General features: G+C 33.1%; 1 protein-coding gene across 2 annotated transcripts in view; it reads right to left on the reverse strand.

The window, feature by feature from the left end:
* The window catches only part of LOC145286084 (protein FAM219A-like), a 60,421-nt gene that overhangs the window by 15,698 nt on the left and 21,487 nt on the right, over positions 1-23,236 (reverse strand). For both annotated transcript variants that reach the window (XM_080134755.1, XM_080134756.1), the window contains exon 2: positions 6,686-6,761. In XM_080134755.1, the coding sequence (XP_079990881.1) occupies positions 6,686-6,761 (76 nt within the window). The remainder of the gene's footprint in view (positions 1-6,685; positions 6,762-23,236) is intronic.

Raw genomic sequence — 23,236 nt, forward strand, 5'->3', positions numbered from 1 at the left:
AGCACATCTAGGAATGATAATTTATTGTTATTTTCTTTTTTCATTGTGAACTGTATAGTTGGACGGATAGAGTTCACATAACTACATACTTCGTGATGGGATCTGATATATATCGACAGGAAGAAGGTCTGGCGATGGGATCACCATTGTCCCCGGTACTGGCCAATGCATACATGGAATACTTTGAGGAAATAGCATTAGGATCAACACCACTAAAGCCAACAATGTGATTGCGATATGTAGATGACACATTCATACTCTGGCCCCATCAGGAAGATGTTCGAATGTTACTAGACCATGTGAACTCCATCTGTCCAACTATACAGCGAAACAACTATCCAGAGAGCATGACATCAGCTCCAAGAAATTTGGACCAAACACAAAAGGACACTATTCAGAAACTCACCAGTTTGTATACCATATATGAAGGGCTTGTCTAAAAAGCTTCAATGAATATGTAATCCATATGACATCAGGACAGTATTTAGGAGCGATTCAACTCTCTGGAAACAGTTTGTGAGAGTCAAGCCCCCTACAGAAAAAATCAACTGTGCATATGAAATCCTATGTAAATGTGGAAAACTATACAGAGGTGAAACGTGTCATCCGTAGAAAGTACAGTTAGAAGATCATCGAAAAGCCGTAGTATGTGGAGAGACTGAAAAGTCAGGTACAGCTGACCATATATGTAAGAAAGAAAAGGGAAACCATCTACCATTATGGGACGAAGTAAAAATCATAGACAGAAAGGAACGGTGGAAAGCAAGACGACTGAAAGAAGCAGCACATATGCTGGGGAATAACCAACTGCTAAGTAGACCTAGTATAGAATTTAATGCGATATGGGAACTAGTAATTATAAACAATAGATAATATATACAAGTAATAAGTAAAAACATTAATATATACAAGTAATAAGTATAGAGATAGATATACATTAATATATAGTAATAATTAGTAATAAATGGTGATATTTACAACTAGAAATAAAAAGTAGGTTTAAGGCTCCTAAAATTCGTACTAGAATTATCCGCAAGGACCCGTGACGCAGTGGTTAGAGTACTGGGAAAAATTAAATCATAAAAGTGATATTCTCTTGAAGGTTCAATCCTTAGTGTGGGCGACCGAAATATACATTTGCGAATCACTTAGGACCTCTATCCGGTCATGGCTGACGGAACAAGAGAATGCTATCCCCATGAAGCAAATAAAGGGTTCCGCTCGAAATTCCATCCAAATTCCTGAGTTTGACAGAAACATTCCCCGAGTTCGACAAGATATATCTCAAGAAGGTTGGAGGTTATATCAACCGAAACGTAAAAATCACACTCAAGATGAGAACAGTATAATAAATAAATAATATGAATAATAATACAAATAACCAATCTTCATCTCAAAATTCAGAAACGTCATGGTCCTTATACATTTTGCTGAGTTTAATCTTAACCATATTACTTTTCATGCTCGCATTTTTCTATGTAATCCATGATTTTTCCAGGCTTTGCTTTGAAATACTTTTTTTGTGTAGTCAATATCATACACACTGTCAACAATCCATAAAAAATTACCAATTTCTTTTTTGACTAAATAAAAAAAAAAAGTCAAAAGGCGTAATTAGGTAAACAGAAAGGGACAAAAAAGAGAGAAACAGAACTAACGCGCTATGTTGTAAGCAAAAGATTATAAGCCCTAGCATGGCAAAGAGCATCACTTTTGTTAACTCTCTCTATATAACCCAAATAAAATGGCATGCGAGCGGCATTCCCCGCTATGATTTAAGAAGGTGTCGATGATGAAAAGGTTGCTATGGTAATCAACAACCAAAGAAACCGTCTTTAATGTTCCTTACTTATTCTGAAGACTTAAAAAGCAGTAATTTTATTATAACTTGTTTTAATGAACGAAAATTTAAAAAAAAATTTATTTCAAAATATAGCTGAAAAGGTGACCTATGAACTGTAAAAATTGTTTGAAATTTAGACGCAAAATGAGTTAGCAGTGAAGCTTTAAAGCAGTTCTAAATGAGTAAAACTAACACTTAACCATATATTCAAACATGGTAGTGTTTGAATGAGACATATAAAGTTTGTCACAATTTTTGAATGTAGCATTAATATATATATATATATATATATATATATATGCATGTTCTGATTATCATTGATTGGACAAATTTAATATATTTGGTATTGTACTATTTATATTCTATTATTGTCTATCCTGCTATAACTGGAAATTACTCTTGGAATAGTTAAAAAAAAAAAAACCCATAAAAGTATATATATAATTGAACTTAAACTACATTTACAAACTAATTAAAAAAACAAAAACAAATTCAGACTTCTCTGCATTTAAGTATTCTTTTTCAAATAAACTGACTATTAAATAATTGATTAGTTTGTGGTGTTACTGTTTTTGTTAGGTTCACTCACATTTCGAATTTCAATTGTAATCAGAAATGACTTTCTGCAGCCTCTAATTAAAAAATAAGATTCTGTGTTTTCTAGGTGAATACATGCACGCATCTTAAAATACTTTGTGGAAAAAAAAAAAAAAATTAACTTTGAGTTGAGATTTAGTTTTGCATATAAAGTTAATGTGAAATTATTTCCTACTTCCAGATTATTCTTGTCTTTTAGGGCAGTAATCTCAATATTTTTTTAATGCTGAAAAATAAGAATTATAATTACTTATTCTACTACTAACCCTAGATCAGAGTGGCAAACCCATTAAAAAAAAAATTTAAAAAAAAAGCTAATAACCTTATCCAAGTGACAAGCTCTGCCCCTCCCCAATAAAAAAAATAACTGTTTCCTTAAAACCACACACAATTGTAAAAAAAATAAAAATAATTACCCCAAAACACTAGAATGACCTAGAAATGGAGGTTATTTTTGTTAAATTTAGGTGTAAAACTGATCTCCCACTCTAAATTCTAAATTGTTCTTTCCAAATTTTCAGTGTTCACACGTAATAATCTAAAATTGAAAAAAATGAATCTCACAGAGAGGCTGGTAGCAGAAAGTGTTAATCTATAATATGAAAAAATATTTTATGGAACACCAAAATTTTCATCATGAAATGTTATGTAGTTGTTAATAATATAGATAAAAATTGTATTTATATTTATTTTACTTACTGAATTGAGCAATTAAATAAATGAAAATGTTAAAAGTTAATCTTCGTAAAATATATGAACGACTGGAAGTAATCTCATTCCAACTCATTTACTTATGTATGCATATGTAAAAATAATTTGATGTTCAAAATCTAATCTGAACATTTTCAAAATAGCCAATAATTATGAACGCAAGCATATTTTTTATAGAAATCTTACAATAGAAATAGAATTGTGCAAAATCTATAATTTGTGCAAAATATTTTAAAAATCTTGTAATGTATTCATTTCATGACAGTCCTACTATTAGATTTCAGTTTCTTGTACACAAAGAACTCGAAATTGAAGTGTAATGTATATTAACTTGTTTTAATAGATATGTGGTAAATTTTAAGATATTGCAGAGAGATTTATGTTCATTTACTGCAGATTATTCATTAATTTCTGGAGATCTTCAGTAGCATATTCTGATTCCTTGTACAAAAATACACCTAGATGGCAAACCTCATTACTTAATATTCTATTGTAACAAAGATAGATTTTTATTAAAAAAGTTGTGCAAAGACAACCAAATACCATGTCTCAAAGAGAGATGGTGTACCTATTTACAATGCCTCCCCACGGGACAGAGTTAGACACCAGGGTCGTTTTTTAACGTGGAGAAAAGGTACAAAAATTAAAATTGTCTCAGTCGTGAAGGATTTCTCCGCCACCGAAAGAGAACAAGAAATAGAAGTGCAGCATCTGAAGAACAGATACTACACTTTGATCTTGTCCCGAAGGCCAAAAAATAGTTATAACTTCCTTATTTTATATCAGATCATCAAACTCTTTCTATATATTTCATTATCGTAAATAATTTTTGTTGGAATTTGTATTTTTTTTTTTTTTTTTTTACAAAGGCATCACCACATTATCAAGGCCCAGAGGCCACTCAAGGATAAGGGTTAAAGAGTGTACAGTAGAAGTGAGTACAATTGTGTGTATTATTGCCTGGAAGTTGAATTTGATTTATATTAGAGAGAGAAATCAACAGTAAGTTGATATTAAAAGGCTTTAAAACCTTTAGCAATGAAAAGAATAATCTATTTGTTTTCATTAATTATTCTTATATGATGCCTCTATTCAATTTGGAAAGACAGAGGATACTCCCTGTAGGGGAAGCTGTGCATGTAATTGTGTGGCAAGGGTTGTGCAATCCTTAACCACATCTTTCCTAAATTGGCAATGAGAAGTCCATGATGACTGGAAACAATGTCGAGATAAGCAGAGAGCATATACAGCACTTGGAAGTTCCAAATGGTCACCCATCTGGTACTGGCCTGGCTCATCATTGCTTAACTTTGGTGATCTGACAGAAACCAGTGTGTCAAACATAATTTTGCTGTATACAATTATTCTTATACTAGCGAATTCTCAACCTTAACCTTGAAAAATAGTGTGCACCATTTCTAGGTTGGAGATCAGGTTCAGTCCTGATCGGTCCAATGTTGTGGGCTGTAGGAGATGACCTTGATCTTTGACTTGAAAAATGGTCTGCACCATCCCTGAGTAGAGAGCCATCATTATGCCAGGTTTGGTCATGATTCATCCAGTGGTGTGGACTGTAGGAGAGTTGTACACACAGACACACATGAATGCTACTACTTATAAGGCATTTATTATTTTGCTAAAATAAGTGAATTCAGCTTGTATGTATGTATGTATGTACACACACACACACTACTGTCCTCTTAAGATGGGCTTTCAGATACACATTTTTCATCAAAAAATTTCAACACACACACACACACACACACACACACACACACACAATAGAATGAGTCAACACATTTTTAATTGCTGAATGTAGATCTCAAACTTTTAATGAAAAATGTACTAAGAAAAAAAAAAAACTTATTGTTATGATTTAGATTTATTGACACAGATGTTTAGATATTAAAAACAAAATTAAAAATAGATTAACTAAATATTCTACTACTCAAGAACCAAATCATTAAAATTAATGTAAAAAAAAAAAAATAAATAAATAAAAATAAAATAAAAAAATTTTTTAGTCCAATATTTTACACAATGAAGTCATCATTGTTAACAATACAATGTTTTTATCTGGGACACACAGATAGCAAATTTACTACAGCCTTTCAGAATTTTATATTGCAGTGAATGCTCGACTCTCAGCCGGCACTCTCACCTGCCTGCAGCACAATAACAGATGAATCTCCAACGTAAAGTCTGGCTGGGTTCAACATTTGCTGATAGCACTACATTTGTTTAACATGGAGGTAATCCTAAGGATCAATCAAGTACACTGGTATTGCCATGTGGAATGTTCATCCTCTTCAATAAACCACTGCAGAAGTACAAGCATCCTCAATCGCAGGAAGGTTGGAGATTGCTGACCCATGAGAAGTGAAGGGTGAGTGTATGTAATTTATCAAAAAAACGTCTGACCCATGGACAAGGGGAAATGATATTAAATAAATAGAACATAGAAAGATGCTGCTCGCCCTCTCTCTATGTTTATATTCAAAATGCTATGGTCTAAAGAGGTTTTTCCCCTATTCCTCTTTCTGTAATCCCTATTGACTTGATAATGTTAATTAAGTTCCTATGCAATTTTAACTTTATGTACACACACACACACACACACACAGGATGTTCGAGACAAATTTGACATTTAAAGAAAAGGGTGAAAAAATGTCATATCTTGGTGAATAATTGGTACATTCTCAAAATGTACCTTTTAGGATATTTTACCAATGAGTCTACCTGAACCTGAGGCATGTACCCCACACGTAATAGTACAGAAGGATGCAATCCAGTGAGTTGGGGTGGGTGAGAAATGTTGGGACTGGTGAAGTTGTGGAAGTTCTCAAACAGCTACTTCTGTGTTTTAGTATCAAGGTCACTAATATTTTAGGGCTTTCCAGTTGTCTTATCGCACATATACGGTCTTCCTGCAGCTACCTTCCTCACCTAACACTGGACAAGAGTAAACAACTCAATATAACCATTGGTTGAGTCACAGTTCATTTTCATATATGTGGGTTGTACGACAACCTTCACTAGAACCACAAAGACCACCACAATTTGAACAGACTTGACCTTCATAATTGCCACTTTGATGCTCATCTCTCTTGCCAAAATCTGCATTGCCTTGCCCAGATCTGGATGCACCTTTTGACAAATTTCATCGTGTGGACAATCTGAATGCTTGCTACGATTTTTCCTGCTAACCACTGCCTCACCTCTCCTTCAAAATTCTTCAGCTTACATTTTCAAAATATTCAAGCTACAACTAATTCAACTAAGTTTTTGAATTTAGTATCAAGGTCACTAATATTTTAGGGCTTTCCAGTTGTCTATAGTCTCCAATCCCTAAATTCACCATTATTACACAGAAACAATATTTGTTGCACTTTACCACTATTAAATACTTGAAATGGCTATGAAATGGAAAAATATTAAAAAAAAAAAAATTTAATTTCGAAAATCAAAATTTATTCTAACAACCTTGTATATATTTCACCAAATGCAAACGTTAAAAGGACATAAAATTCATACCAATTTTTTTCTGTAATTCTGATGCTTTTCGAAGAGCTTTTATATGAGCCGTGTTCTTTCCATTGTTTGGATTTTCCTGTAATAAAGAAAGAAAATACAAGAATCTAAATAATTTGTTATTTTGTCTGCATATAAAAAAGAAAAGACCTTAACAGCAATCAAAGGCAATATGTAGAGAAAAAGAAACAAAAGAAATAACTTTATTAATAAATTGTTTACAATTGAAAATAATGTTGAATGTTAGTGACAGGTACAAGAATTATTAATAACTAGCTGCACCTATTGCTGTGGCTCAGTTTGGTTCAATGAAAATAAAAAAGAGAGAATGCATGTTTCATATATGTTTAATTTCTCAATACTTGTGAATATTCAATATTTTTTGGGTGTCCCAGTTTAATGTACAGAAGTATACTTGCAATGGGTCGCATGTAGCTCGCGGTGTAACTGGTTTTCTATGTAAGAAGTAATCAGTGTGTAGATGTAAGCCACACAATTGTAAAAATTGTCCCCGAGCTTAGTTTATGATGATTGCAAATGCCAATTGAATTGGGAAGTGCGGCCTTTTAAATTGAAATGGCACAGCTGTTGGAATCATTCTATGCTCGTTTACTGATGACCATTCTTCCCAAGTTTGATTAGCAACTACATGTTGCAGTGCTTATACTCTACGAATATGATGACCTAAGTCTGATGTTCTGCAGGGCATTAACTAAGAGAAAGACAACAAAAAATTTATGTTTACAAATGACAAAAAGGGAAAAGTATGGGGGATTGGTTTTACTATAGACATGTATGTAAGCACCCACTTAAAAATTTTAAATTTAAAAATTTAGCCGTGTTTTATTTTTTTTGCATGAAAATTTTGTTACTTATCAATAATAAATCAACAGAAAAAATGAAAAGAACACTTTTAAAAGAAAGTCTTATTTAAACACACCGAAATTCAGGCTACAGAGCTGGAGTTACAGGTTTAAACCTCTCCCACAAGAGAGAATGCAAGTCTGTTAAAATCGGAATGAAAAAATAATTACTTAGTAAACCAACAATATTAAGTGAGAGATTGATTTGATTTGAAGAAGCCACCCTGAGTCCACTATAGTAAAAAAAACTACTGAAATGAATGAACACAGAATATCCGTAAACTTTTTTTTTTTTTATAAATATATTTACCTAGTTTTATTAATGTATCGCATAAAATTTATTTCTTTAAAGAAATATATTAATTTCGGTATTTTTTTTTATTTTTATTTACCATACTAACGTAAGAGAGCGTATTAAAATTATTTGATATGAAAAACAAGCATTTATTTGCTAAAACAAGCTTACAGATATTCTCATCTATATATATATATATATATATATAAAAGCGAAAATGTATGTGTGTGTGTATGTATGTATGTATGTATGTACGCTTTTCCTCGATGTCCACAAAAGGCTTCTTTTAGAGAAGCACTTGCTCGGTTCACAACTTCTTAAAACTTTTTATATCATCTATAAATTGTAATATCTCAGAGTTACCCACGGAGCTCGCCTGTCTATTTAATTTTATTGACTTTCAAACGTTAATTATTGCACATTTCCCGCATCGGCACGCATTACATTCGGTTTTCAGTATATAAAAAAGTGAAACTTGACTCTAATCACAGGCCGAAAGCCAGTTATCTCAAGAGAACTAAGTAACGTTTTTTCAATGTTGACTTCGTCATATCAGACTGTAGCTTTCATTTTGCTCCTTCTAATAAACAGGGAGCGGGTTTTTAAAAACAAACAAACCGATTTATTCACCTCATTCAAAACTGTCCCGCACAAAATGCTTACTGCTGAATACCTATCGCCGTCACGTCAATCAAAAACGCGCACCTGTTTTTTTTTTTTTTAACACTTTACTATTTTCCAATTGCACGTCGTGAAGGCTTCGTTTTTTTTTTCACAGGAACCTGTTTTTTTTCACATTTTCGGGTTTTTTTCACATACCCCGAAAAACACCCAGGCAACGCCGGGTACCCCTCGCTAGTTTATTATATTTGAAAGTAATATTTTTTGTCAAAAAATGCGCAAAAATAGGCATATTTACTTATAATTGCACTTACTAAAAAAACAGATACAGAAAAATCGTTATGATGTACACATTCCTCACTAAACGAAATTGTCATATTCCAAAAAATACATAAATTGATCAAGTAGGTCTTTTTACTTAGAAAATAAAAATTTACTACTTTTAGCATTTTTACTACTAAACTATTGTACATAAGGCTGATTACGCTTCAAATTGAGTTATCTCCCCCTTATTTGATTGAATTTCATTGTGGTGGATGAAACCCCTAGGATTCGCTTAGCTGTAAAGTTTGATTTGCTTGAAGGGAAAAAAAATACTTGATCAAATTAAGTGATTTTTTTTAAAACATTTCATCTTTCTTTCATGATTGGTATAACAAGTATATTTTTATTTATACAGATAATAGAGTCACCGAATAAACAATTTAAAAAAATAAACATGTATTTATTGCCTCTACTCTCGGCAACATTGCCTGAAGATGATGCCTACAGACGATCATCTTGCGATAACATTTTAGAAATAGCTTCAATATGCAAATGAGCGTATTATTGATAACACCATATACTCATTAAATTAACAAGTGTCAGTAAATATACAAACTAGAATTTAATATACTACTAAATACATAAAATCTGACAATAAAAGTTAACATTAAAACTATGTAGATATGAAACTGCATTAATATCAGTTAATCTGTTTGAATTTAATGTACAAAATAAATCTATCTGAATCTAAAACTGAAGTTGGTTGGTTGTTTTATGGCATATCAACCCTTTTCATATTATTTAATGCCAAATCCAGTGATTTTGAAGAACAATTTTTTAATAGAATATATTTGGGTTTTTTTCTATTAGTCGGTTTTTATTTAACCCATAGTTGGAACCCTAACAGGTACTACCACTCTGGGTCACAGTGGACCTGGGAGCAATGGCAATTAAAGGGTGGCTCCACACTCCCCAAAGCCCGCAAGCTGGGGCCTGACCATTAGATATACTCTAAGGTTATATCCACGACCTTAAACTGAAGTTAAATTGATATCTAATATATAAAAGGCAAAATGGGCACGCACGTTTGTTTATGTCCACGAAAGGTTTTTTGCATCTGGGTTCTTGCATCGGTTAGATTCTAGGAGAAGTTTTCTTATACTGCATCGGTTAGATTCTAGGAGAAGTTTTCTTATACTGCATCGGTTAGATTCTAGGAGAAGTTTTCTTATACTGCATCGGTTAGATTCTAGGAGAAGTTTTCTTATACTGCATCGGTTAGATTCTAGGAGAAGTTTTCTTATACTGCATCGGTTAGATTCTAGGAGAAGTTTTCTTATACTGCATCGGTTAGATTCTAGGAGAAGTTTTCTTATACTGCATCGGTTAGATTCTAGAAGTTTTCTTATACTGCATCGGTTAGAGTCTGGGAGAAGTCTTCTTGTACTGCCTAGATTATAATATCTAAGATTCGCAAACAGATCTATCTTATTTTTGATAGAGTTTTAAAAAAAACTTCCTTTGTTTCTAGTGTTTGTTCGTCTTTTGAAACTAATCGAACGCAAAGCAACTCCCGACCTTTGCTGGGTAGTATCTGTTCTGTAATTTGTTCTTGGTCAATGTAGGGGAAACCCTTCATACTGAAACAATTACTATTTATTTGGATACGCCCGGAGTGCCCCCTTTTTAGGGAAGCTGCCCCTCCCTCCACATTAAAAACGACCTTCGTGGGAGGTTTAAAAGCAACGCCATTTCCGCAAGTCATCTTTTTGAGTGAGTATGTTAAATTTCACACATCTGGTTGCATCATGGAGTAGGGGTAAGACATCAGGTTTTCTTTCACTTTCTTTTCCACTTTCACGTCACGGGTTCAAGCCTGTCTGCCTAACTTTTTTTTGTACTCAACACACCTCCAAACACCCAAGCAATGCCGAGCACACCCACTAGTATTAAATAAAGGTCAAACATGTCTGAATTTTTGAGATGTGGCTTAATAATTTGTATTATATAGATTATTCAGACTACTATTTTCATCTTGAATGCTATTTTCACAACGTTTCGGTCAATCTAACCTCCGAACTTCTTCAGGTGTATCTTATCAAATTCAGGAATCTTTCTGTCAAACTTGTGAATCTGCAAAAGACCCGCGACATAATGGATAAAGTACTAGGTAAAATTCAGTTGTAAGTGTAAACTTTCTGAAAGTTGAACATTCAAATCGTCAGTGTGGGCAATACTAGGAATACAATTGCAAATTACTTACGACTTCTATCTGGTCATGGTTGATGATATAAGATCATGCTACAAATGTGAATCAAATAAAGGGTTTGAAATTCTGTGCAGATAACACTTAAGATGAAAACAGTAAACCAAATAATATGAGAAGCAAAATGTGTACTATAATAATATTTTAAATATATCCAAGTACCTGAAAATGATGAATAAATGATCTTTGTAAGTAGAACACTACATCTGAGATGCACTGTTAAGCACAAGCCGGTGTGTATCTTTGTACTTAGTTTTGCCACCATCTGAAGAATACTACATAGAAATGCCCACGTAAGATTTAAAAAACAAACCAAAACATATTTGCTAGAAAAAATAATGTCCACTTCAGATGGATGCCCCTTGCTGGCACATATTTTTAATTTCTCAAGTAAGCATTTTCCAATATTACATTTTCTTTATCTATTTCTTTGTAAGGGCACCAGAGTGATAAGTGATTGGTCATTTTGTTTTATGGCATATCAACCCTTTTTCGGGTTATTTAATATCACTGTCATTTTGGTAAAAGGTTTTATACTTCAAGTTATATATCTTCGAATATTTATTTATAGAGTTGTTTTGTAGAGTAAAATTGTTTTTGCCTTTGCAGAACATGATTGAGTTATGCAAAGGGAAAGAAAAAAAAACATCAATGTTTGGTGCATTTTAGGTCAGAAAACATGTATCTTCATAGTCATTTGGTAGTACTTAAATTTGCTAAATTAAATTTGCAAGTAAGCTGGTTGTCCTAAAATGGTTTTGGATATTTGGTCTGGTTGGACATATTGGGATCCACATTTTGTGACCTGCTGTCACTAGAATCTCTCAAGTTACAAAATCTCTATAGATTTATCAAAGTTGTATCAGCAAGAAAAACATGAAATGCACAGAATAAAAATTGTTAATAATACAATGTTGTCAAAGTTTACACTGGAATCAAACATCTATTGATTTATGACAAAAAACACACAAAAGACAATCTCTTCTGATGACATAACTATAAAAGGTATAAATCAACCAGATGTGGTACATTGACAACATGCCTTACTACAATCGGATTAAATTTTTAGCACATTTTTAGATCATATCTTCAGTACCTTTTGACCTAGATATAAGATGAACACTTTTTTTTTGTTTCTAAAAAAATCTATAAGTATCAAATTTGTAAAAGATACATTTCGGTCAATGACTGGTTCCTTTCACATCATGGACTATGAATTATTTCTAGGAGAAAAAAACTAAAATTCATACATCTATATTATATTTCTCTTAAGTTTGTTCCACTTTATTTCAGAAACTACTACGCTGATCTGGCTGAAACTTTATATGAACTTTTGTTTTGATAAAGTACAGCAACCCAAGTATTATGATATCCATTCAATGCATAGTTAGCAATTAATAAATTAAAAACCGTATTCAATCATCAATTTGGCATAAAGCATTCATGCTAAGTCAATGGGCTATAACTGTTGCCTGTTTTGAACAAGCTATAAAATCTAGTTTTGTAATGTTATTGAACATTGACAGAAATTCCTGGATCAACACAGCTACCTAGTTTTGTAGCTAAATTCAAGTTCTCAAAAAAGTACTAAAGTGGAAATTAGTAAAATATATTTGAACATGGAATAATATTAAACAGTGGGTGGGGGATGGGGAGGGACATAAAAAAATACTAAGATAAGATGTTGGGAAAAATATGGGATAGAGGATGCACATCTGTTCAGAACCTTGTTATTCACCAAAGTCTATATTAAGTTACTCCTAGAAGCCGAGTGGAGAGGGTGGCCATGGGAAAGTCATGCATGTAACAGCAGAATTCAACTTCCTGACATATCTCTGAGAAAATCCAGAAATGGCTGTCTGAGAACTTCCATGACTTCAGTCTCTAACATCTACCATCCCCAATTTGCAACTCCATGGATTATTTATGTGTTAGATGCAGTAGGGAAAGACACCAACCATAAAGCATGCAACACCAAGGAAGAGCTAATTGCCAGGATCAAATTGTTGTTCAGGCATCTCTTGAAAGATGCCATGAAGTCTGCATGCTCAATATTCAGATCCCAACTGGAAACCATGATGGAGACTCAAATTGACTTCTTCACAAGTTGTATTTCGGAAAGAAAAAATAATCTAAGAAATATATTTTTAACTTTCAGAATAGATCACTTATTGATCAAGATATGACATTTTGTTTTCTTTTCAAAAAGTATAAGGGCAAAGAATATTTATGGTTAGTTGTGCGATTTAACCAGCCACGATGGTAAGAGGAGGGGTAAGGAGAGCTGAATTAGAGCTATGGTTGAAAATTGCCCCAAAAGTGGGCCAATGAGAAATGAATTAGAGCCTTTTTATTTTAATGGCAAATCCTGGAGAATAGCAGATGACCTTGCTGGTTGGAAAGGGCTTGGTTGCCGATGTGAAATACATTTTCTTTGTAACAAAAAATAAAATCGGAAATATGAAACAATATTGCTGTAAAAGTGATTATATGGAAGTATCTAGCCATTGTTTGGGCTAGAGTGTTGACCTGAGGTCAAGGTCAAAGTCAGTCGGTTCGTGAGAATCAGCGATAAGAACCTTTCTTATGCGGAAAATTACCTAATTGGCATGTATGGGGAAAGTGGCTAATCATCCAATCAGGGCGAACCAGATTATGACAGATTGGATGGGGATTGGCTAAAGAAGAATCCCAGGTCTCGCCAGATGTCAACCACTCCTCTCATACATAAGGGGCTGCAGAGCAAAGAAAATCAGTTTGAACTCAAGATTTGAAGAGTTTTGGAACTTTGGGAAGACTTTCCACCGCCCCACCGAAAAACTACATAATTATTTTTATTTTTATCTTCTTGTGAATAATTAATTTTATACTAAAACTACAACCAGAGTCAGCGTCGATTTATTATTACTTGCAAGTAAACTTAAGAAAAACAATCAAGTTGAGAGATCCTTTTCAGTGGGAAAAAGGAAAGAAAAGATCATCCAACTGCTACGTCCATATAAACCCTGTCTTTGTGAAAGCGACTGAGACTGCATTACAGGACTTTTTAAGATGTTCGAGCCAAACCACCTAGGACTACATTTTTAACTGTGTGGACACTATGGTCTTCTTCGTGTTGCATCTTAACTGAGGGAGGTTGGGTCTTTGCACTTGGTTATAGTTGGACAGAGTGACAGTGAGGGAAGGAGAGTAGTAGAATTCATCTCTTTCTACCAACTTATGAAATATCCAAACATGATATTTTTCTGTAGATTATTTTTCTAAGCCAACTATGATTAGTCAAATTCCAGCACAGGAGTAGGAGTGACTAACTACTAAACCCTCATCCAATAACACTGTAAACTAAATATGGTAACAATCTAATCAGTCATTTTTTGTATTGCACTGTCTGTTCGCTCACTTCATATTAATCATTATATCTATAAGCAATTGCACGATCAATTTTTTCAAAGTCACGTTGTCAGATTACAAATAATACACAAACCTCCAAAATCTTCTTTTCTATGATGTACTTAAAATATACATAAAGTGTTCCCTACACTTTTATTTTAAACTCAAACTTAAGCATTATGCACTATTTTTCACTTTTGCTAGTAATGTATTAATGTTTCTGTTTTTAGTATAATTACTGCTGCATTTATTGTTTGCTTATGATGAAACAAACTTACAGAGGGATGCACTTTAATCAACAAATGTTCAACAGCTAAAAGTACAAAAATATTTACATTTCCTTTTTTTAAAACAAGTTTACATAATTCAATAACAATGTTCAATGGTAGAAGAAAGCAGAAGGGTGCATATTCATCATAGAAGCAGTTATTTGCTAAGCAAATTCGTTAGGTGCTGTTCAGTGCGAGCAAATGCCATTTCAAACCAGCCAGTTTCCATGTAAACTAGGTCAACTATATTTATGCAGGCAATATTTTGGTTTAAATACTCATCCTTTTAAGAATACTGAGAAAAATTACTTTATTTACAAATACATTTAATTCTATAAAATAGTACTTTCCTTCATGTGTTTGTGTATAGACACATTTATTCCACCCATAAAAAGCTCCCCACCTTTATGTATATTGCTGCAAGGATGCTCTTTCTTAGTTATGAAATAATATGTTTAAAATATTATTTATTTATAAGCTTAATTAAAGAAGCCTATAATTAATCATTAGTTAAAAAATTGAGTAAATTTATTCATATGGGCATAAGTTTCTTGGGCTCTTCAATTCTTCACAGACAACACCAGTATGCATAGTATACTAGCAGTTCAGCCCAGTTTTGCTCTGGCTCTATGTACTGTTCATAACTTTTTGCATATATATATTAAAAAGTTTTGACTCATGTTCAGGTTACCTACATCTAAAATTTCAAGTGTTTAGACCCAAAATTGGTGGAGGAGTTTGGTAGAGTCTGAAACTCTACCAACTTTGACCTCTGGGCAGCCAAATTTTCGCCCAAAAACTGATTTAAAAGCTTGTTGCAGGTCTGAATACCCTTTATGTAAAATTTCAAATGTTTAGACCCAAATTTGGCTGAATAGTTTGCTAGAGACTTCAAAGGTAAATTTTTTTTTAACTTTGATCCCTTGGCAGCCAAATTTTCGACTAAAAACTGATTAAAAAGTTTGCCCTATGTCTGAATACACTTCATGTAACATTTCAAATGTTTAGACCAAAAATTGTCTGAGTAATTTGGTAGAGACCACAGAGGTAAAATTTTTTGTAACTTTCATCCCAATTTTGACCCCTTAACATTTATTTTGGGCTCAAATCAAATTAAAAAGTTTGATCCATGTAAAACCTAAAATTGGCAGAGGAGTTTGGTAGTTTTCAAAAGTCAAATCGTTGAACTTTGACCCCTTGACAGCCAAATTTCTGGCTGAAAACCAATTAAAAAGATTTTCCCAAATCTCAATACCCCTTTTGTCAAATATCGAGTTTGAGTTACACACAGACAATTTCGCTTTTATAGATATAGATATCCAATATATAAAGTAACTAATTTTTTTGTAGATCTATAGCTCTATCATATAATTGTTTATCAAGGCTCAACTAATATTTGTTTCATTATCAAGACTTTTCGTACTATTGAAATATTTTTATCTCAACAATAATCTTTTTGGAATATTGTATAACAGCAAAAATAGTTAACCCAATTGCAAGTCACATCCATCTTCTAAAAAGAGAAAATAGGGGAAACTAGTGCTTAATATAAACATTTCTCTCATAGCTACTCTGCCATAACATTTTGCCACAAGACAGCATATTACTATTTTCTGAACACTTGATTATAATGTAATAGTTTTAGTAGTCATACCATTTTGCAAAAAAATTCTTTTAATCAAATATCTTTTGTAGATTAAAAAAAATTATAATAAAAAACTGTATTTTGTTTATTTTTAAAAGACCAAAAATAATTTAATCATGCAAAAAAAAAACAAAAAAAAAACAAAAAAAAAACATTTATCTTAGAAAAATAGAAATAAAATTGCATTAGTTTGTAAGCATTCAAAATTTGACAGGATCTTTAAATTTGCTTTAAAATTTTTACCTGGCACTTTTGCTAGGAGCAAAGTGTAGTATCTGTTCCGGCAGATGTTGCACTTTGTGACCATTGCCCTTGTGGCAATTGGTTATTGGTACATGTAGGGGCAACCCTACATATACCATCCCCTTCCCCTTCACCTCACATAAAGCCGACCTTGTGTCACATTTTGCTTACGTGGGGAAGCAAATAAATACCTACTTATACTGGATAAAAAATTTTTTAAAAAATTGTAAGTTCCGGAAGTTACCTACATCCAATAATTTTATAGAGATTAAAAACATTTTCATAATTTTACAACAAGTGGGTTCAATTAATAATTTAATGACTATATATATTAAAATGAAATTCCAAAATTCTATTAAAAAAAACAAAAAGAAAACCGCATAGTTACAAAACAAATAAAAATACAAAAAAGTTTTTAAAAATTCTAAGCAACACCAAATATGTACAGAGAATATATATGATACATATATTAGATGGCTCTTGCCAGTTCACTTTGCTAAACTTCAAGACTTGAAACATTTCAAATAATAAAGTAAACATACGCATATCCCAAGAATAAAATATGTAAATTTAATTTTCTAAGTAAAGGAAGGCTTTGTCTTAATAATAACTGATAATAAAGTAAAAAATAATCATGTATGCAAACTTAATGCGTATATTCATGACAGTATGTAAAACGGACGTTGAATTTAATATGAACTTCTGAAATTCCTAGGGTTTTTTTTTTGCAAGAAAAAAAAAGAAAAAAAAAAAGTGAATGCATAAAATATTTATGAATTCTACTCTTCTGGTTAGACTTGACAATTTATTAATACTATCCAGTTGTAATCTGAACAAATGTAAAGAAATACAACTAAACATAATAAAAATCTGTATAGGACGAGTAATATAAAAAAGAGAAGGAAACAAATATCAAAATCAACTGCTAAAAATAAGCAAAAGATTTTATGCACAAACCCAATATTATTCAGAATGTAAGCACATAGTTTACATAACATTTTCATATCACTTACAAAAAAAAAACTCAATTTCTCCAGTTAAAATGTCCCTTTTGATCTAGAAAAAAAAAAAAAAAAGAAAAAAAAATGTAACCCAACATTTCAGACTATTAGATTTTTGTAAAAACAGCAGCTGTTTTATTTTCTATCCAACTGAAGGAAAAGAAAAAAGGAGGAATAAGTTTGGTCTTCTTGCATAGAAAAAAAAAAAATGTAAGAGTCAAGGTCAAAATGACTTCAAAATTTGCAAATAGCTGAAAACAAAAAATAATCTTGTCAAAAAAAATATTAAACTCTTTCTTTTTTTTAAATGGCTGTTAAATATACTTAATATTGAAAGACAGTTATTCGGCAGCCAATTTCTATCTTTATAATAGTCTTCTTGTTAATCTGTACTTTACACTTTGAAAAAGACCCAATATAATATATTTGAAGGACAAACTACTTAAAAAAAAAAAAAAAAAAAAAAAAAAAATCTAGCAACTCGAGACAAGAATATGAGTGAACTCTTTGATGTAGTCCATTTTTCAAATATAATAATATGATCTTTGTTGCAATGGTGTGAGAAAGAAACTCAGTAATTTTGACGAGCAATGATTCTTCACTGAAGAAAGTCAGCGAAATATTAAGTAAAAAAAGGAATGTTCGAAAGAAACAGGGCAAAAAAAGAATATTGTCTGTGAAGAGATGCTGGACTGAAGGAGTAAATGAAAAATTGCCTTTTACAATGTGATTCTATTATATGTATTGAACTATGTAGCACATTACTACTTTCTGAATATTTATTATTACTTATTAATTTATCTCATTTGGATCAGTTCTATATTTAAAATACAATGGATACTATTTTCATAGAAATGTTAATAAACTCATATTTGCTGCGTGTCATTGGTTTTTCTGCCCAAAAATCTAATCCTTTGCACTATCCATGAAAATATCAAAACATTTGTTGATCTATATATATAAAAGGCAAAATGTGTGTGACCATTTCGTGTATGTCTTCAAAAGGCTTTTCTCGCACACGGTTCCGGGATCGTTACGATCGCTTACAACTGTTTATATGGGTCCTAAATAATAATATGTATGATTTGGGAAAGTGCGTCGCATCTAGATTTATTTACGTTGACTTTTACAAAATTATTGCTATTTTGGCTTCTCGCGTGTTGATGAGGCTTTTTCGTATAAAAAGCGAAACTAATTCAAAGTTAACAAGTCCTCGGCATTGCGCCGCCGGGAAATGTCCAGAAGCAATCAGCTTTGATCAATGTTGTACATCAGACAATTGCTATTCAATCTGGACAATTGGGAGCTGGTTTCCCTCTCCCCAACATCTGTTGGGGAAAAAAAACAGTCAAATTTGGGTAAACAACTGCGTGATTTCTACGCCTGTTTTTATAGTTAAATAAATAAATTCAAACTTGTGTACGTTGTATGTCGCGGTGGCCTAATGACTAACGTCGCCCGTTTTTCTTTTTTTTTTCACACATTAATTTCCAACTCAAGGGTACGGGTTCGATTCTCATACTCACCTACCAAAACATTTTTTTTTTTATTATTTACCCCCCCCCCGGAGTTTTGATTTACCTCAAGACACCCAGGCATCGTCGGGTACCCCACCCCCCCAGTAACACATAAAGAGAAAAGGCGGCCATTTTTTTCGTTTTTCTGCATTCTTTTTATCTACACGGAACTCTATAGACTGCACACAAACGAAGGTTTGTACTAATTTTCTTACGTTCTTAATTACAAAATTGCAACTTATTTTGCTTTTAGCAACATTTTAGAGCACAGTAAGTTTGGTTGATGGTTCATTTTATTTAAATAAAGACCATGAGAAAATTGTGTCGGATATGCTAGTGGGTATAGATATAATACAATATTTTTCATCTATATATATAAAAGCGAAAATGTATGTATGTATGTTTGGATGTCTGCTAAAAACTTCCAACAGACGCGACGAAAATTCACAAACTCGGTATCACATCGAAGCTCCATCCTTTGCTCGAAAAATATCGAAAAATTTGCCAAAAACGTTAACTTTTTCACCCCGAAATCGACAATTTTCAACACGGGGAGGGGGCAACAAAAACGGTCCTCTTGTGACAATGACCGATTCTACGTATGCGTCAGATGACGCCGTGACCTGATTTACTTTAAATAGTTGAAAAACCGAACAAATTTCATGTACGTCGCCTTAGCTCAGTTGGTTAAGGCCTGGGTTCATTATCTAAAAGTTTTGGGTTCGATTCATGGTGTTTTTTAAATATTAATATCGTTCGTTAGCCTTAAGTTTTTTTGTTTTGTGTTTTTTTCCCCGCTTAAGTGTTAACGTTGTTTTCTTTTTTTACTTTGCTTATAACAAACAAACCTACATCGTCGTCGTAACGCTTAACGACTTCCGGCCGCGCACCTGTCAATTTGGTTTTTAAATAAATTCAAACATCTTTCACTAACTCATTCTGGCTGGCCGATTTTATTTTCAAACATCGCCTCAGGGCTTCGGGTTCGACCCCCCCCCCCAGGTTCTTTTTTATTTAACACCACGGCATCGCCGGGTACCCCCCCCCCCTCCCCAGTTAAATATACTTCTCATTCCTTGGAATTTTCACAGTTTCTGTTATTCATAGCTAACATTTTAAATTGTGGCTGGAAATCAACTTTGAATTGAAATAGTTTTAAGAAAAAAAAAAAAAAAAATTAATTTCAGCAAAAATAAGATGCAATAATGGAGAGAGAAAAAAAGAAAAAGTTATGAAAAAAAAAAACCCCAACTATTCTCTATTCCATGTTCCAGTTCGATGCTGCATAATCCTTCAAGTTTATTAATAATGCAATCAAGAAACAAAAACCAAAGTGATGCCAAGATTTTATACAGTGACAAGACAGGATGATCGGATTAGAAAAGGAAACCAGAAAGCTTCATCGAAAATCCATTGTTTCACTTCATTTTTCTTAGGAGCTGAGATACAGATTAAGAAAATCCAATAGTTTCTATCACGGTCACTGATGAATAAATCAAAAACACTCTTAGACAGTACTAAAAATACATTTAGTTACTTTTTCTTCCCCCCTCCCTCAATATTTTACAGAAATGCAGGGGAGTGGAAGGAGTTGTGATTGATGCGATCGATTGGTACTGCTCTGAACTATGATATTGGATATGCAAAGTTAAATCCAATCGGAACCATTTCCCTGGCCACCAGGAAAATGGAGTGAATAGTGTAAAGAGGTCAGAACATACGTCACAACTGCAGCTGGTGCAATTGAATTACATATTTTAAACATTCTATATGATCTAACCACAATGCCTTGCTGCCATTATGAAGAAGGCAACACAAGATCGTAACAATTCTGTTATTCACGCATGGGGAAGAGGGATGGTGGAACCGAGATTATCCAACAATGCTATGATTTTCAAATAAAAGGCAATATTTAAAAAAAAAAAAAAAAATGTCCATTTCCATCAGAATGTTTAATTCCTATTTACTTGCTAGAGTTAAACAAAAAGGTCAGTTAAAAAAAAAAAAAAAATTCCTATTAGATAGAGGCAAAAATGAAAATTGCCTTAACCTAGAAGGATTTCTTCACTGACAGAAAAGATGAAGTGTATTATCAGAAAAGATACTATACCTTACTCCTTGCCAAAAGGCAATATTTTCTTCTAACTCAATCTAGAGGTTCCACAAGAAATCACAAATGACAACATTAAGTCATCTATATATAGAAAAGGCAAAACACGCGCGAGAGTTTCTGTATGTCCAAGAAAGGCTTGTTCTCGGGGGGGGGGGGGGTACTATCGCTTAGAACTTCCTAGATACCCTGTAGATCAGAATACGTATGAATTGCGAATGCACGTCGTGGCTAGATTTATTTACATCAAGTTTTACACAATTCGGCCCCTCGTATTGATTCTGCTTTTTTGTATAAAAGCGAAACTGGTGAAACTAAGGTGCGGTTCTCGGCCTACAGGCCGGTAGCGTTCAGAAAGCAATAAAAAATAAAAGTGATTTACTGCTTGCAGTGTGATAGATGACACTGAAGGCTTTGCGGTAAGGAGTTTCAGTGGCCAGATACTGCAAGCAGCTCTGGTATCAACCAATCAACATGCTTGAGATAGGGAATCTGTGATAAAATAAGCACGGTTGTGGGAGTTCTGTAGAGAATGTGCTGTGCTCAGTTCTCCAGACGATCGTTTCCCTGGTTCGAATATGAACAAGGCATTTTACAGCACCGTGCCTCCACGCCAAAACAACTATGATAGAAGCATAGTCCTGGCTTGTTAAAGTGACGGCAGTGATGTGGAGATGGTGAACAGTGGCAACAGTAGTGGTGTGAAGGCAAGGAGTTAGTCTGAAGTAGGTGCCTGCGCGATAGCGGATCCAGCTTGCCAAGTTTTTTTTACCTTGTGAGGGAGGCTCTCTATAGCTTTTAAAATAGCCATATTCACGAGTGGTTGGGTTGTTAGGTTGTGACATCTTTGCGAAGGCTTGCAGCAAGTTTTTGTTTTATATAAATAGTTTTAAACAGACGAAAACATCATCTATTCAAAGTACAGAAAAGGCATTGTCGAAGGACCATGTAGGGAAAAAGGGAAACATTTAGCTAGAGACAAAGATAAGAGAGAAAATACTTAAAGATTTTACAATAAAATAAAATAGAAAAATATACTTTTAAAAAGGAAGGGAAGTGGTAGAAGAGTTAACAATGCATGTGTGCGTGAAAAAATGAAGTGAATACGGTACTTACAGCGTAGTTGGCCGTTAAAAAAAATAAAATAAAAATATTTGGAAAAAAAGTTTATTTATATATATATATATAATCACGTTGATACACCGGTTCTCGTCAGATCACCGAAGTTAAGCAACGTTGAGCCTGGCTAATACCAGATGGGTGACCATTTGGAAATTCTAGGCGCTGTATGTGCTCTCCGCTTATCTCGGCATTGTTTCCAGTCGTCTTGTACCTCAACTTGCCATTGGTATGCAACAATGTCGACTCAGGAGAGGCGTGGTTAGAGGTTGCGCAACTCTTGCCACACAAATTTCACGCACAGGCACCCTTACAGTGGGTATCCATAGTCTGTCAAGACTGAAGGAAGCCTTCATATATATATATATATATATATATATATATATAGTTTGGTGTATGAAATACAGCAGGCTGGTCTCTTTAGAAAAGAAACTGGAAGGCGAAATGTCATCTGCCCATGAGTGATGAGCGCGCAAAGAAAAACAAACCTTTCATAAACAAAAGGTTATGTATTTTGTTTTGTTTGTTTGGTTTTTTTTAAACAAAATTCATCAGTATTAGAAAATACTTTTTCTGTTTCTTAAAGTTTGTTTTTTTTCTTTACTTCTCACTTTTTTTTATTGTGCCTTTTGTATTGGCGATATGGAGAAAAAGAGAAAGTGAATAACTTTTTAGTTTTTTTTTTTGTTATTGTGGACGTTTTCTTGTGAGAAAAGTCTCTTACTGTCTTTGCACCTTTATGATATGGTCCCTTTTTTTTTTTTTTTTCTCCAAAGAAGAAATGTTTTGTGATCAGAAGGTCTACGTTCTTTCGGGTCACCGTTTTTAGGAGAGGTAATTGTTTTACCTTCCTAATCAATTATAACAAAGAACAAGGCACAAAAGAAACACAAACTTCTTTTTAAACAATAACAATAAAGAGTATTTTATTTGTAGCAGGAACTGGCAGGC

The sequence above is a fragment of the Euprymna scolopes genome, chromosome 10 (genome assembly GCF_053919585.1).
Source record: "Euprymna scolopes isolate OS-2025 chromosome 10, ASM5391958v1, whole genome shotgun sequence".
NCBI classification, from domain to species: domain Eukaryota; kingdom Metazoa; phylum Mollusca; class Cephalopoda; order Sepiida; family Sepiolidae; genus Euprymna; species Euprymna scolopes.